Below are 17381 nucleotides of genomic sequence, written 5' to 3' on the forward strand. Positions count from 1 at the left end.
ATAAATACTGCATAAAAGAAATCAGTGGTTGGTTTGGGTTTGTTATATTAGCAAATAAATCGTAATTAGTTTTAATAACAAGGAAGAGTGTGGGAAGATAATAACTGACGGACACTGCTCCGCTACGGGAAGTTGCAGCATGAAGAAGGAGCAAGTTGCTCACTGTCAATTTTCCGTCTGGTATCCGATATTTAAGCAACATACAATTAAAAGGTAACAAGCTCATTGTGTGTGTATGTATGGCTTTATTTCTGTAATCTCTTGTCTTCACCATCATCAATTTGTAGTTTCCATACGTCATCTTCAATGATCATGTTTAGTATTGGTACGGTGCCATCTTGCTTGCACTTTTGTCTGTCATGCCCTCTCTTAATTCTGCTAATTATGTTTCTAATATTTTTGTAGTCTGATTCTTCCACTGCCTCAAAATGTAATCGATTATTTACTGGACGACGGGACACTGGTAGTCTCTGGAAGGTATGAAGCACCACACAAACTCTTAAAGGAAAAATGATTATTTTTATTCCAAGAGGTTGATTTCTTCCAATTGTTTCACCTTCACAAGTGACCACATCGCACAGCAGACGCACATTAACAGCGATTCGGATGCTGAGGAAGACATTCAGGTGAGGAGAAACTGGCGTTTGAAAAAAAAAAAAAAAAAGATAATACAGTAATCGAAATACAAGACAGCCAGTGACTTTTCTGACGAAAGTGTCTTGCATCTGTGAATTTGTAATATTTCCTTTCCTCTACCCTACCGTAGTGGTCAGATGATGAAACAACCACCACAGTCACAGTAAGCAACTAAAATGTTATATACACGCATTATTATGATGGATGATTGCACAACTTGATCCCTGTGTGTGCATCTCCACCAGGCTCCCGAGTTCCCAGAATTCACGGCCAAAGTGCTGGAGGCGGTAAATTCTTTGGGTGGTCGTGTTTTTCCCAAACTCAACTGGAGCGCTCCGAGGGTAAAAACAAAGCGAGATTCTATTGGAGATTTATATATATCTTCCAGTTGTAATATTGTGTGTTCACTTTAGGATGCCAACTGGATTGCACTGAACAGCTCCCTTCAATGTCAGAGTCTCAGCGAAGTATTTCTCCTCTTCAAAAGCTCCGACTTCATCACCCACGACCTCACGCAGCCGTAAGCCGTTAATTCACAAGAATGAGCTTTTATGACAGTCGCATAAATGTGCCAAATATGTCATTCCTCCTCTCAGTTGTCATATAATCGGAAGTTTTTTTTCTTTATACCTCCCATTTGTGTGCAGATTCCTTCACTGCACTGACCAGGATTCCCCCGATCCCGTCATCAATTATGAGGTATTTAAAAAAAAATTTTAAAAAAGGAAGAAATGAAGTAGTGAGCATTTTGTTTGTTAAATGTACAGTGTATTCTCTCCTCTCCTCAGCTGGTCCTGAGAAAGTGGAGTGAGCTGATCCCCGGCGGAGAGTTCCGCTGCTTTGTTAAGGAAAATAAACTGATTGGTAAGACCAACTAGCATATGTCCATCATACATACGGTAAACGTTGTTTTGTTTTCTGTCAGTCACATGAGATTATACACCAATTTATCCTCTTTTAATCTCATATAATAGTAATAACACAAAAATTTAAAATAAATCTTAAGCAATAGATGGCGCCATAAGACCTCAAATAAAAGCCATCCATTTTCTACCTTGGACTGGTTGCCAATCAATTCCTGGGCAAATAAAATAAATATTTACATATTTTTCCTGTGGATGAATGGTCACAATACAGATTACATAGATATATATATATATTTTTGCATCTTTTAGGATGTTATTTTGGATGTGGTCAACTGGCGCAGTTCAATTTGAAAAGAAAAATGTGTGTGTGGGGGGCATGTCCCAATTAGAGCTCTTTTTTAAATTTTTATACGTATGACGTATTTTGTCATATATTTTTGCTTGCTACATTCATATAATACTGTATTTATTTCATACAGTGTATTATACAATTTTGCACCTGGACAAACTGTCAAAAAGCCACAGAGAAAAATATGTTAGTACATCATGTTTTTTTGTGTTAGTGTAGACATCAATTCACTTTTGTCTTTGCTTCCATGCGTTGCCAGCAATCAGCCAAAGAGACTATACTCAGTATTATCCGCACATCTTAAAGCAGCAGGACTCCATTGTTCATGCCATCCAGCACTTCTTTAGCCAGCACATCCAGTATAACTTCCTGGATGAGGACGGTGAGTGTATATTTTTCTGTCTCATCAACTTTTAGCGTCAAGTTTGAGGACCGCATTGACTTTTGTATCTGTTTTACAGTTGTGTTGGATGTCTACAGAGATAGCCAGGTAAGCATGAGCACATTTTTGACAAGCTAAGACATAAGGAGGTTCATGCTAATATATTCCCCCCCCCCCCTCTTTTTTTGGGGGGATGGCCGTTCGCAAAGGGGAGGGTGTGGCTTATTGATGTGAACCCATTCGGTGAGGTCACCGATTCCCTACTGTTCAACTGGGACGAGCTGACGTCCGGTGCGGAAAGCGGCCAGGAGCAGGACGGACCGTCTTTCCGCTACACCACCAGCGAGGTGACGGTGCAGCCCAGTCCCTGCCTGAGCTACCGAATCCCACGTGACTTCGTGGACCTATCCACTGGAGAGGACGCGTACAAGCTCATCGACTTCCTCAAACTGGTGAGTGGATTTATCCTTAAAAAAAAAAAAAAAAAAAAAAATAGCCGTATGAAAGAGCAGCATACTAAACAACATCCTATTATATATAGCTAGCGTTTATATATAATAATGAATCTTATAATAATATAATCTTTCCTAACCTGGTATTTAATCATTTGTAATCATGGAAACGTGAAAGAAAAAAAAATCCTTGAAAATTTTTCTGCCATTGTGTGCACCATCGCTGTTTTATGATGCAAATATGATCAAGTGGAGTTAAAATTACTTTGTTTGAAAAGGGAGTTTTTATATTTAACATTTTATTTTGGGCAAAAATGCGCACCCCCTCGAACATGATGGTGTACTCGTAAATACAGTATAACATTTTTATTGAGCAAATTTGCATATTTAATAGACATAGACCGATATGCTTTTTTCAGGGCCAATACCGATTATTAGTCGTCAAGGAGGCCGATAACCGATATTTGGGGCCGGTATTCATTTTCAGTAAAAAACAAAATATTGGCGTCAAAACCTAAATTAAAAAAAATAAAACTTTTAAATTTGTTGAAACATATATAAGCATATGTTTATTGAACAATTTTCCAGATTTGCATAATATTGTTTATTTAAATTATAATAAGAATTTTTTGGCAATATACAGTACATTTTTGTGATGAAATTCTCCGTATAGTTTTCTACAGTAAATGAAGTTCTCCAAAATTTCAAAATGACAAATGTTAAAATAGATTTCAAGACCATTTTAAATTGATTTATTATCGGCCATCAAATTAAAAAAAAAAAAAAAATAATAATTTTTAAAAAGCCGATGCCGATATTCATCAAAACGCCAAATATCGGTGCAGATAATCGGCACACCAGATATTTAACCGTTTATTTTTGTACACATTTCGACAGAGTTGGTGGAGTTGAAAATTATGTTTTCAGAGGAAATCTTTATTTAAAAAAAAACAAACAAAAAAAACACAAGTGATATACCCCTCTATAAAGGCGTCAAGCCTTTATAAACATGAACAACGCACCCACCCCTCTCTCCCCCTTACTTCCTGTTTCCAGTCAATAATAGTACTATTTTTAATTTAAAGAAGCAGTTAAACATATTTTTTATAGAGAGAAGGGCATATTTAAATAAAACAAAAAAATATCGCAATAGGTGCCCCCCTGTATATAACCAATAAAGGCGGCATGTTTATTTTCTTTAAAAAAAAAACCAAAAAAAAAACCATCTACTCACACAGCATCGCATCAGTTGGCATCGCCACTAAACGAGCGTCTCTGACCCAACAGCAGAAAAGCCAACAGGAGGACGAAGAGGACGAGGAGCCTCCGCAGTGACGTTTTCCGGAGTCCCGCACGTGGCATGAGAGAATAATTATGCTTACGGGAGATAAGGTGTCATGATTGACGTGTGTCCTTTTCATCTTAAATCCTGTCTTCTTCTTTTTCGACCGCGCAACCCCAGCATGTGTGCAAAACAAACACCTTTATTTAACGCTAAAGCTCTTGATCACGGCCAATTTAGTCTGAGCTCTCCTGACACACTCATTGCCTCAATCCTTCAGGCGCCCCCCACCCCCCCTCCCCTTATTTTTTTTTTTTTTTTCGGTGTCGTTTTCCCATCATGCATCTCTGTCCCGCGGAACCCCATTAAACTTTTTGTCATATATCGACCGAGCTGTCACGTCTGGTGGATGCCGCCAAACTAGCACATTAGGAATTGATTGTGCTTTTTACGTAACGGGCTGCAATTACGCCACGAGCTAAATGAGCTCCAAGCGGCCCTCTTCAATTTGTGTCGTGTATTGTGTGCTCGAGTGTGTAGTCATTCCTGCCCCCCATACCCAACCTTGCTCCCCCCCCCCCCTCGGCTGGATTGAAATAGCAATTACAGGAGTGTAGAAAAAAGCCGGCGAGGTGGGAGTTATAGTTAAAGAGCCAGAGTGTGGAAAATGCTGCGGGTTTATCATCGTTATGGGCTGCGGGCAGACATACGGCGTCCTGCTTTGACCCGGAATGAATACGTGGGAATTGCGATCGGAAAGCTACGCAATACTGATATGAGCGTTATATTAATACAACAAGTAGATAGCGATCACAGGAATCAATTGTGCAAAGCAGGTGAAGGGAAAAAAAAAAAAAAAAAAAAAAGAGTCTCGATTTAATGAGTTGAGAAACAACATCTCCGTATACGTATATGACGTTTAAGAATGTTAGAATAGAAATTTAGAGGGGGGTAAAAACAAAAGTTTGAATTTTGGGGCTTTTAATTTGAAATTTTGAAATGGAAAAAAAAAATGGACGCATTCACACAATTCCGGTTGACGATTCCAACAGGGCACGATATGCTGACTCAGTCCAAAGGGGGATCATGGGGGGGGGGGGGAGGGGCTGAGGAGCCCGAGGTGTTTTCCTTGGCTACAGCTGAGAAAGGGCTGCAGTGCTTTGCAGCCAGAATACTCATGAGCAGCCAGGACTGCACCTCAACCCCCCCGCCACCTTCTTCACCGCCTCTGTCCATGCAAGTATTAAGGCCGGCGTGGTGGTGTTGTCGTTGCACAGCCTGAGATGACCTCCACAGCTGTCCGACTGTGAGGATGAGAGCTCCTCCCCTAGTGTGCTGACATCAAAATAGTCATCTAGGTGGGACTATGCCCATCCAACTGATGGGGAGGTATATTATTTGCTTTTTTATTGTGCTGCATTGCTAAAACTGGAGCGCTGGCAGCTTTTCAATTAATCTCCAGGTGACAGCATTTTTTTTTTTTGTGTCAAGTTTGATAGAGGCGCTTGGTTAAATACAGGAAATTGCAGGGACTTGCCTTCAGAATAAGAGCGTCAACGGCAAAACGGCACAATTTACTGTACACAAGGGAACATTTTCTTGCCCAAAGGCACATTTCATTTTTAATATGGACAGATGGGTCAGGTCAGTTAGAGTAACAAAAAAAAATGTAATCATGTAAACGAAACAATAATGCATCCATGTCTGATTTTGTTAAAAACATTTGGTGCAATACATGTTTAGTTCACAATTATTAAAACATCAATCAAGTCAGGGTTGACTCGTTTTCAAATGTCACTCTTTCCTTAAATTTAATTAATTTACTAAAGTAGGCCAAATTTACTGTACACCAAAATTAAAGTATTTAAAAATGTCATTTTATAATTCAGTCGCAAAAAGTTCCTGTTCACTAGGCCCATTGCCTGTCACATTTGAGTCTACTTAATTGAAGATTTAGCAGTGTGTGCTAAATGAAGGAAAATGGTGAGTATGTGGAATCTCTGAACCGTGAATGAGTACAACTAAAAAAACATACATTTTTATGTTTTCTGAAATGAGTCAACATCCATTTATTAACGCCAGCCAGGCTATTAATACATTTCGAAAGGCTCTGCAATTGACGAGATATAGACACTTATTAACATACTTAATTCGTGGAAAACGAACAGTATACATGCGTCATTAATACGTTTCAAGTTAACAATCCCAAACTCCATCCATGCTCTTATTTTTTAAGGCCGCGGCAGGAAGTGGAAGTACATCCGAATAATTGACAGCCCGAGGAGGAGAGGGAGAGCGAGGTGGAGAGGGGGAGGGAGGCAAGAGGAGCAGGGACACGGCAAACTGCTGGAGGACTCACATGGTCCTGCCGCAGCTGAGCTCTCACTACCGGGACAGCCCTCACAAAAACTCGGAGCCCTCACATTTTGTTGACATTTTTTTTTTTTTTTTTTCCGGGGCCCGAATCCCGCTTCCCCCCCCCCCCCCCCACCCAACTCCGGTATCAAAGCAGCGCCATGGCTCGGGAGAACGGAGACACCAGCGGGGGGGAGACGTGGAAGAAGCAGGTCGACGACATCAAGAAGATGTTCGATTTGAAGGAAGTCCTCGGCACGTGAGTAGAAGCAACTTTGACCGCCCTTGACGTTCCTCGCGCATCCATGCTAGTGTGCAAACAAAGTGACTTTGCGGTGACATCACTTTAGCGCTTTAGCATTTTCGGTAATGGGCTACAGTTGCGGAGGCTTGACAGGTGTTGTTAATTACTGTCACATTTCTCATACAGTATTGATATATTTTTTCAATTGAGCGCATTGCAATAATAGCGTTTTTACATTGGAATGATAGATATTACCAGTATAGGAAACATAGAAGAAGTGTGACTAAGATATTCAAATATATGTTTTGGGTGATTTATTTTGGTAATGTATTCGACCTAGAAGGGAATGGACCATTATGTGTCCAGTTTGATATTCGTCCTAAAAATGTATTAGTAAAAGACTTTCTTATAAATGGATATGTAAATAAATATCAAACAATCGGGCGCTTGCTTGTTAGCGGGCAGGATGGGTAACAGAAATGATTCTGGGGGTTCGACAGCTCCACTGATATTATATTGAAGACAACTAATGATAATGTTATGTTTCCTAATCCAGATTATTACCAAAATGATGACATAAAATGTGTGTGTATTCGTTTGTGCGAACCTGCTGTCTTATTAGTTCATGGTTTACAAGTCGTATTGACTAATGTACAAAAAGGCTCATAAAACAAGCTAATGGTGTCCCAATACTTTTGCCCAATACTGGATAACATAGGCCAGCAAAGTGGAGAAGTGGTTTGTACGTCTGCCCCAACCTAAATTGTCACCAGAGTTATAGAAAATGGCTGGATTGTTGGAAAACAAGTTGTCGGAAGTATTAATATTCATAAATGGATTTTGTTGTTGTTGTATTTTTACCATTTCGTTTGTCAGTGAGTAATTCATAATAGTGTTTTTGAAGACAAAAATTCATTCTCGCATCTGAGTTTTCCCAGTGCCAAAACATTTATGTACATAACATACATTTGTACATATCACCCGCTGTTCAAAAGTCATGTTTTTTTGACACATTTCCTCACTATACCCTGAGGGAGGGATTCCTGTTGATGACAGCAAGGTTTGAACAGATTGAAGAAAGACGCTCTCTCAGCGCCAGCGACAGTTTAGTTGTCGCACTTACGCCTTTTTTTTTTTCTCCCACTTGAATTGACACTTGTGTTTTGAGAGGGATGTTTCTCTCCTCTTCCTCTACATCTTTTTTTTTTTCCTGTCTGCAGACTACCCGTAATCCCGACAGCCCGTTGCTGATTTGCTGGGGCGGATGCAGATTGGGATTAACAATGTCGGGATTTAGAGGGACTTCAACCTGAATACAAAACAAAGATTTGGGCAGGTTGTGTAATGAGGCTTGACTTGAGCTGTAAAAAAAAAAAAAAAAATCTGAAATGGACACCGTGATTAGATGAGCATTTCCTGTGAGTCAAACTGGACAGGATGTGATGTCATCCATCGATCCCATCATGCTTAACTCTCTTCAGTGTGTCACACTTGACATATTAGCTGCTTCTTCGATGTAATGTCTTTTGCACGAGACTCTTTTGAGTGTCACCTTACCCGCGTGGGCGTGTTTGTTGCTAACGTTCACTCCTCAATAATTCAAAACTTGATTTTTTTTTTTTTTTTTTTTTGTATCTCCACCGCTCAGCAGGCGACGTGAGAGCAGGACAGGGCTATTTAAAAAAAAAAAAAAAAAAAAAAAAACATGTTAGTTGTGTTTCCTGATAATTTGTAATGGTTCGGAAAGAGGTCCCCATAAAGACAAAGTGTGCGTCGGCGCACTTGTGCCGTGCGATAGATAGCGCTGACGGTGATGCATTGTGGGAATGTTGCCGTGCCACCCAGGGCACGCTGCCCTTAATTGATGCTCTAATTCCCTGCTGCTGGCTCTCTTTCTGGGACTGCAGCGCCCCCCCCCCCCACCACACACACATCCACTTCCACACTGACTTTATGTCTCCACCTATAGCTCTCGTTGCTCGACGCCTCCCTAACTGCTCCAAATTTGACTAAACGGTCTTTTGTGCCAGTGCATTACTTACGTGGTGATGCATTCAGGGTCCTTTCACAGCTGCCTGGCAGCCGGATGAAGAATGAGCAAACATTTGAGTCACGGCGGTGGCAGCAAACTGCACAACAAGCATCAGTCTGGCAGATTATGAATAATAATTCTTAAAAAAAAAAGGGGCCTAGTGCTTTATTCTAGTGGTTTATTGCCGCTCCCAGTCAAAGTTTACTGTAAAACAATTTTAAGTACATAACTTCCAGGAGTTCGCTAGCTTAATGCTAATGTCATCATAATGCAAAATGCCATTGAAGGGCTAACAAATCTAGCATCGATGTTGTTGTGGGAACACAAGCAGAGTAGCAGCAAATTAGACAGGCAATATAACAATATGCACAGACATATGTTCTTTATCCTCTGCCAAAAACGACTCACTTCCCTGCGTCGCACTGAGCGGTTGTGACCCTCTTCTTGGTGTATTTATTGCTTACTCATTTATTTGTCGTGATATTTTTTCACATGTAAACATTTTCTGGTTTTGTACCCAAAAATAAATGATCGTTTGAATAATCGGGATTTCAATTGTTACCAAAAATAATCATGATTAATATACAGATCTATTTTTTTTCATCATCGAGCGGCCCTACTTTGAACAGGCAGCAAATACACGTTACGTCGACCAGCTGTTGAAGGTAAGCTCACTCATTTGCATGCAGGGAGGTCGGGCTTCCCAGGGTCTCGCTTCACAGATTGACACCATCAACTATCGTCCATTATCGGGTGGCTGCGCTATTTTAAGCCTCTGAGCAATCGCATCCAGCTCGTCGTGGCCTCGGAGCTAAAAGCTTGCTGACGACTGTGTGTACAGTGGCACCGAGAGCTCGTTTAAGAACACGTCACGTGTTTGTCTTTTGAACAAACAAACCCAAAAAAAAAAAAGGTTGGAAGGGACGACAAACTCAACTCCTTTTTTTGCCCGTCTAGGCATCGATGCCTTTTAAAGTAAAGTGACAGAAATGGGATTTGGGACACCTTGCTTCGTCTCATTGCAAAGTGGTAATCGAAAGCCAAGAACAAGGTCTACTTTCTTAACCTGGCGCTAAAACAAAAATATTAAATGAGGTTATAATTAACATAAAATACATTTTTATCAAAGCAAAGGCTTATATTGTTCTCGCACTCATCTATTTTATTCCCAACTGCCACGACTTGTCCTGATCTCCTGGTGTCTCTCGTGAGATAAACGTCCATCATCTGCAGTTGTTTACTTGGCACACAACAGAAGATGCGGTATTTTCCCCCTCAAGCACTGCACGTGTCCTAAAACAGTCAAATTAAAACAAAGCGGCTATGTTTGTTTCACAAAATCACCTGGAAGTCCCAATTTTTAGTTTCCCACGTTGGCTGAGAAGCACATTTCAAGCTTTGGAAGAGAACATATCAAAGGTTTATTCATTCAATCACAAATCGTGTTATTTTATTTATTTATATATTTTTTTGATTCGGAAATTCAACTGTGGCACTCTTCCTTCTATTTTCTCACCTCTGCTTGCTCAGTGTATTCGATACCGCCGCAGAGACAACAATATACAGTAGGTCCAAATATTTAGTCATGGGGGAGGTTGCCGCGGTAACCGCCTCGCCGGCGTTTCCCCATCCGATTATGAATGATCGTCGCTTTTTTAATTTAAGCCGCGTGGTGTCACGGCTGGCCGGCGCACACTTTGTCTTGTGGACAGGCAATTTAAGGCGGACGACACACATACGTTGCAGGATTTAGGAGCGCTTCACATACACAGACTGTAAATATAGACGCGCACACGCGGCACTCTGCTAAACCTCATTTGCACCTAGGACACACATTCTGTATTATAGCAATGTTTTCCAGATATAGAAATACCGATGATACGCAATGTAGAAATGCCTTTTTCAAAATTGTATTGACTTTGAAGTTAACTACGTTGATATGACATTATTTATAGATGTAATATAAATAGGCAATATATATTATATTGTGACGTTAGCGGTGATGAATTGACTGCCGTGTTGGAGCCAAGCTATCGCTTGCATCATGACGCTGGGGCTGTCACGCTCATGCTAACACCTGTTTTGCTATGTGTGTGAAATGGCGGAGTCCGACTGGAATTTAATTACACTGGCATAGGCAAGTATGAGCGTGCTGTTTGATTCTGACGTCATGGATTGTAACTGTTTAGCCGTTTGCTTAGCGTTCAGAGTTGCATGCAGTGTAGCACCTTGTGATTTAACTCAAATTTTATATTAATTATATTGCTTTGTTGCAACTAGTAGGCCTGCATAGAACATATTCTTGAGAAAAATATATGTTTGGGCTGACTTCCTCTTTAAGCAGCAAAAAAACACCCGTTTTTAGCCATCTCCCGGGGCGGCCATTTTGTCACTAATGTCGACTGAAAATGACATGACAGTTGCTCTGGGCACAGGTGACGACCAATCACAGCTCACCTGTTTTCTGAAGCTGAGCCATGATTGGTCGTTATCTGAGCCCTGCGCAACTGTGATGTCATTTTCAGTCGACAGAAGTGACAAAATGGCCGCCCCCTTGAAATGGCTCGATTTTGCTGCATAACTCATATTCCACAAACACAGTAATAATCCGAATGCCTTCTTTCAACTAGTGGGCCTTTAAAAAAAAATAAATAAAAAAAAAATTTAAAAAAAAAGGTTTGGGTTGACATCCATTTTCAGCAGTCGGCTGTGGTTTTACAATTTGAAAACATTTTATTGCAGTCTCCTCTGTAGCTAGCGTTCGTGCGCAGGGCGCAATATCACCAATTGAAGAACCAGGCGCAGATTTAATCATAAGAGCCCTTAGTACCATATAGTTCATTGAGATGAAATCACTTCGTCGATGGAGATTGTATTTAACAAGGTTTGCCTCAATTGTTTTGTGACTGGTGACATTAATCTTTCGATTCAACTCCACCCCGCGGTGTGAGTCGTGATCCAAACGAAAGTACCCCCCCCCCCCCCCCCCCACGACTCGCTTTGCTCGTGACCTCACACGTTCTGTTCTCAATCAATACTTCCGAGCTGAACTTGCACGTTTTGACTTGGCAGTTTATTACCGTGGCAATATCCGCCCTCTCAGTGGTGGAGATTTACAAAGCCAAGAAAGATTGAATGGCGACCCTCAGCGTATTATTACGCGCAGGGAAGCCGGTGTGAGCAAGTATCAATAGCGAGCATGACTTTCTAAACGCTACAGGTGCTTCTTTTTTTTTTTTTTTTTTTAATAGGAATGATTCATCCATTTCATGTATCCTCCACACAGTGGCCTACGCCGCACTTGTTTTTCTGTCAATGTTTAATTTTGTCCCACAGAGCTCCGCATGCACGTTCCATCTGCTGCGCTGCTAAGAGTCGAGCCCGTTCTGGCCGTCCCATATGGGCCACTGCTCGAATTACGCACTTTGAGAGCCACTCTGTGCCAATTGTGCAGATTTTGTTTTATAATTACATCGGGAGAGAGTGCGGGCATTTTCTTTGGTGGCGTTCTGTCTGTTTTCATCCCCAGACATCGGAGCCACCGTGAGCATACAGACTATAATTGGCTCTTAATTGCTGCCGTGGCAACAGTGCTATTTAAGCCGACGAGCTGTGTGAATGTGCCTATAGTGCACCCAAAAAGGAGGGAAAAGCACACAGGGGGCTGTTAACGCTCTTCCCCTCATTTCACTCTACATGTTAATGTTTTTACTAATGGAGTGCGTGTTTGTGTTGTCTTCTTTATATGCCCCATTGCCGCTGTAATAGAATCTGCACCCATCACGCCGAACCTCCTGTTGCCATAGCGATGCAGCAAAGCGGGGTTTTCCACATGTGGGTGATAACCCCACAACAAATCCTTGAAAGAGTTTTTCTCCCTGCGCTTTCCATTTTTGATACGGCACTCGTAAGGAGAGGATTTTGGGCAAAAAGTGGGTCCCGAGCTAGGATTCAAACCCAGAACCTCTTAAGTATTAGAGGAAGTCAACCCAAACATATTTTTTCAAGAATATGCTATAAGCAAGCCCACTAGTTGAAACAAGGCATTCTGATAAACATTGCGTTTATGGAAAAAGACTTAATCCACCCGTTTTTAGCCATCTCTAGAGGCGGCCATTTTGTCACTTCTGACATCACAACTACCGGGCTCAGGTAACGACCAATCACGGCTGACCTGTTTTCTAGAGCTGAGCCATGATTGGTCGTTACCTTGAGCAGTTGTGATGTCATTTTCAGTCGACAGAAATGACAAAAAGGCCACCCCCGGAGATGGCTAAAAACAGGTGGATTAACTCTTATTCCACAAACACAATATTAATCAAAATGCCGTGTTTCAACGAGTGGGCCTGCTGGGAACATATTCTTGAAAAAATATACTATGTTTGGGTTGATTTCCCATCCATTTCTTTACTTGCTAATATGAATGTTGTCGTGCATTCAAATAGTTGCGTCCTTGTTTTGGCGGCAGCACGACTCATCTCGTCTTGCGTCACTTTCCTGAAAGGGATGAGCACATGAGCGTAATGTAACGCGAATTCGGCTGCAGAAAGGAACAAAAGCCTTTATTTGATTTTAACGTTTGACTTGAAAATACAAAAACCAATGTCATCCGCTCCCTCGCAGCCGGCTGCGCACAAAGCCCCGTTTCACTCTTCTTCTCTCGTCTCATCTCTCTCTGCCTCATTCATCCACTCCATCTTCGCGCGCGTGTATGCGCGCGTGTGCGTGTGTACGCTTCAATGGCATCAATACACAGTTGAAGCAGTTTGCATTGTATTCGCATGAAATCAAAGTGTGTGCGCATGCCAGTGACGTCAGCACCGTGTTATCTCCGGCCGTGCCCTGTCATTATCGGGACCTCTGCGCGCGTGTGTGCGCGTGTCCATTCAGAGTCAGTGCCACCTCTTTGATTAAACTGCTAATTATTTATATGGCATGGATTTACAGGGGTGACGTCATTCCTCCGCGCGCGCGTGTGTGTGTTGCGCGTGTGTGCGCGCGCGTGCGACTTAGCAATGAATCCCGAAAGCAAGCCGGGCTGGTTCCCTGTCGCATGCGTCGTCTCTCCATTCATTCATTCGATTTCAAAATTCAGCGTTAGTTGAACTCGTTGAAATGAGCAGCGCTGCTCGACTGGGTGCGAACATGCCAGGCATGCTCTGCTTTGTTGTGGCATGAAGAGATTACACGCTTGCCTGTGATCTGGGAGTAGATTTGCACACAGTCTGGTTTTTTGTTTTTTTTCTGTGAATAATTGAGCTGAAGTTGAAAGGATCAAGTATTCGGAATGACCCTTTTACATATTATTGTTGCGCTCATGTTGAGGATGTGATTTGTTAGCGGAATCAAATAACACAATGTGCAGCTTGTTCAGCTATTATTTTAGTCCAAACAAAACTTTCCTATTGCGTTAGTCCTTAATAGAAATGGAGTTAGCGTTCCCTTGCTATTAGCGAAAATCTGCACTTGACGCGTTACCCAAAAGTGTAAAACACTACTTTTGTCCAAACGAGGCGCCTCACTTTAATTCCGCGTAGTTGCTTGTTAAGTAATACTTTCAGTGAGTTTTTCATCTTATAATGGACGTTTAAGTTCCCCCCCCAAAAATCACCAAAACCAAACCCCGAATATGTATATATATGTGTTAGGGCTGCCTAAATTAAAGCATTAACTAGCCATGATACTGAGATAAGAAGTAAAAGATGAAATGTTGTTCTTTATTAGGGCTGTCAAAATTAAAGCATTAACTATCGAGATTAATTTGAATTTCATAACACACTAAAAAAAAATAGAGTTAACTCAGTTTTATTTACTTCCTGTAGCAGCTGACCTCACTGTGCAGGCAAACTTAGAAGAGAGTCACTGTCGCAAAGACGGACTTTTACGTAGTTTTACTTTAAAAAAAAAAGTTGCTTGACGGCCCATTGGAGAAATCCAAAATAATTTGCACACTTTGCACAGCCAAATTCAAATACCATATTAGTTGTACGTCTTTGGTGTATCGTTCAACTGCTGTTGTATTTTAGAGGAAAAGAATCGTATTCAAGGATCAAAGAGGGCTATTAGAACAGTCTTTGAATCAAAATACTGTATACTTTTATTCCTTTAATTCCAAGATTTTACTCAAGTAAATAACGGTTCCAAGCTCCGTAAAAAAAATTGTAGTTGCAAAATACGATGAATCGCGATTAATTATGGAAAATCTTGCGATTAATTTGTTTAAATAAAGTAACCGTTTAACAGCACTGATATGTGTATGTACACCATGATAAAAATGGCAAAGTCTACAGCTGACGGCATGTGCCTCTGTAAGAATGTGATGAGTGCACTTTTTCAGGTGAGCGTATTCTCAAGCTTTTCATAATGAGAAAGCGCCGATGGCTGCCGTCAGTCCCCACGCAAAAATGTGTCACTGTCACCTCGGCCTGCTATTTGAGTCCCTCCCTCGCGGGTTTGAGAAACACACCCACCAAGTGCACGTATACGCACCGTCGGCGCTAAGTGGGGCTGAACCGACACAATTACGCAGGTTCATACGGGAGGGAATGCGGTTGCCGTTGCTGCAGGGACCACCGACACGCCCCTGTTGCAATCAATCCCCCCCCCCCCCCCCCCCCCCCCCCCCCCCCCCCCCCCCCCCCCCCCACCCGTGAAGGCCTTTTATTACATCAAATGTAGGGGTTGGTGCGAGGTTATTATAGATCTTAGAAAGTCCCCGCTCTCGTGGTCGTAACGGTGCTGCGTGTACGCGTTTATGAGTTTGTGTTTTACGGCCGTGCAGCATTTTCATTTTTAGTGCATCCTTTCTCTCTCTCTCTCTCTCTCTCTGCTGACCTTTTTGCTCATTTCACAGAGCTTGACATTTTATTCAATGAGCGTTCGCATCAGTCCAGGGCAAATTATATTCATGAACATTTCTATGGGCGGTGACATCGGCTTTGATCCTTGGCGATAGGTCACAGACACATGGACGCACAGTGCTGTACCGGGGACGCGGCTTTTTTTTTTTTCAGTGCGGCGGTAATATTAGATGCCTTTTTACTCTGACTAAAGTGGTGCCAGTGGGTATTGTAAGGCAATGAGCTCTTCTTCTTTATTTAATTTATTTTAATTTATTTTGATTTTATTTCTATTTTTATTTGTAATTTATTTTTACATTTTATTTTATTTTATAAGGAGCCTCTAGGCGGGGCACAATATGATTGGCTCCGTGCAGAGCGAAGCAAACAAGCTGCCTCTTTTTCCCCCCAATTTTCAATTCAATTTTCAATGTTTTCCCCCTACTTCTCGGCGAGCAGAGAATGGAGGGGTGAGCAGTTACGCGCTGCGCATGAGGAGGGAGTGAGCGAGATGGATGCCTTTTCGCTCCGATTGATGTGCATTGTCCCCAAAAAATAAATAAATAATTAAATAATAAATTGACACCGGCGGGTACTAGTTAGCCCGAAGGACAACATGAGTAACCCATGGGTCTGTTCTAAAAAAAAAAAAAAAGCTCACCAGCGATGGGACTGTGACTTAAGAACAATTAAAACAAAAGAAGAATGTTGGCGTTTATTTATTTTGTGCAGAGTTTCCCCATTGTGTCGTTTTGAATACGCATAGGTGTCATTCATTATCTTTGCGTCCCTTTGTGGCTTCATAATCGATGCTCATTTATGCGTGGGCTCGCGTGTTGAATATCTGAAAAGCCTCGAGTGCGGGTGCATTTACAGCGCAAACGACACATCCCACGCACTTGTTTTGTCTGGATTTGACGTCACCGACGACCACGACGGCCGTTATCGGCGCCGACGGACAGTCCCGGGTGTCCAAAGGCCCATTACCGGGGGCAACCGGCGGGGCACGATCGCTTGTCGCGGTAGCAAATGCGCCGGGGGGGGGGGGGGGGTGAAGGTGACATGAGAAGGAGGTAGTAGCTGAGCGGCGTGTGGGGGGGGGAAAAAAACACCAAGAGGCAAGCTGTGCAGAAAACCTTCTGTTTTGCTGTGATGTGTGTGTGTGTGCGTGTACTTTTGTGAGGGAACATGGTCGTCGTACAGAAAAGAGGTGCAACATCGCAGAAAGGAGGCTTGCCTAATGTAAGTCATGAGTGATTCTATGTGAGCTTTGGGTTGGATTTTCCTCGTTTTGTCACGTGCATTGATTTAAAAAAAAAAAAAACAAAACAAAAAAAAAAAACAGGCACTAACAATGTCTTGTTTGTCTCTGATCAATAAACCTCCATTTTCTACGGGCAATTTTTTTATTTGGGCCATTTTGCATGCTACAGAGATACAATAGCTGCGTCTGTTGTTACTCTAAGCATTGGACGTTTTAATATATAGGGCTGCACTTATGATATATTTTTAAAATAGTTTATTCTACCGATTATCCCAATGATTAATCGAGTAATCGTACAAAAATTGCCTGCATTTTTACACAACAAAATGTGCATGTGAGCTAGGGGTGTGAAAAAAAAAAACCCGATTGTACCGCGATTACCTTTGTATCGCGATTGTCGGCCGCCAAATATAATATCGTTTTTTCAGCTTCTAATACTGATTTAACGATGGCAGTGGCAACACTCCATTTTCTTTTTTTTCTTTTTTTTTTTTTTCAGAGAAAATGTGCAAAAGCACAAATAATAAATAGGACGCTTTGAAGCAAATAATTTTGACTCGATTTGTCCTCTGATCTATATCTTCTGTGTAACTGGGTAGAACATCACAATATCGCGATATCGCAATATCGTGATAATATCGTATCATGATACATATTATATTGCAACGTCCTTGCCAATA

At 41.7% G+C, this 17381-nt stretch overlaps 2 protein-coding genes across 6 annotated transcripts in view; both read left to right on the forward strand.

Annotated features, from left to right (window-relative positions):
- Positions 1-30: 30 nt before the first annotated feature.
- On the forward strand, positions 31-4356 carry cdc123 (cell division cycle 123 homolog (S. cerevisiae)). 2 transcript variants are annotated; one of them, XM_086021762.1, is made up of 12 exons: positions 31-213; positions 406-477; positions 566-626; positions 767-799; positions 882-977; positions 1050-1156; positions 1284-1335; positions 1425-1500; positions 2111-2233; positions 2313-2341; positions 2443-2685; positions 3976-4356. In XM_086021762.1, the coding sequence occupies exons 1-12, from the start codon at positions 140-142 to the stop codon at positions 4018-4020; spliced, it is 1011 nt and encodes a 336-aa protein (XP_085877888.1). In that variant the 5' UTR covers positions 31-139; the 3' UTR covers positions 4021-4356. The 2 variants fall into 2 exon arrangements, with proteins under 2 accessions (XP_085877888.1, XP_085877887.1); XM_086021761.1 differs by having other exon boundaries at positions 36-213; positions 3973-4356.
- A 2127-nt stretch (positions 4357-6483) lies between these two features.
- The window catches only part of camk1da (calcium/calmodulin-dependent protein kinase 1Da), a 31334-nt gene continuing 20436 nt past the window's right edge, over positions 6484-17381 (forward strand). For 2 of the 4 annotated variants that reach the window (XR_015084610.1, XM_086021754.1), the window contains exon 1: positions 6484-6581. Coding sequence is in view for 2 of the 4 variants with exons in the window: in XM_086021754.1 (XP_085877880.1) it covers positions 6484-6581 (98 nt within the window). In the remaining 2 variants the exon portion in view is untranslated. Of the gene's footprint in view, positions 6582-13385; positions 13490-17381 lie in introns of those variants that run through there. The other 2 variants (XR_015084609.1, XM_086021753.1) reach the window with 1 other exon arrangement.

The sequence above is a fragment of the Filicampus tigris genome, chromosome 22 (assembly GCF_054856515.1).
Source record: "Filicampus tigris isolate MCC_2025a chromosome 22, RoL_Ftig_1.0, whole genome shotgun sequence".
Taxonomy (NCBI): Eukaryota; Metazoa; Chordata; class Actinopteri; order Syngnathiformes; family Syngnathidae; genus Filicampus; species Filicampus tigris.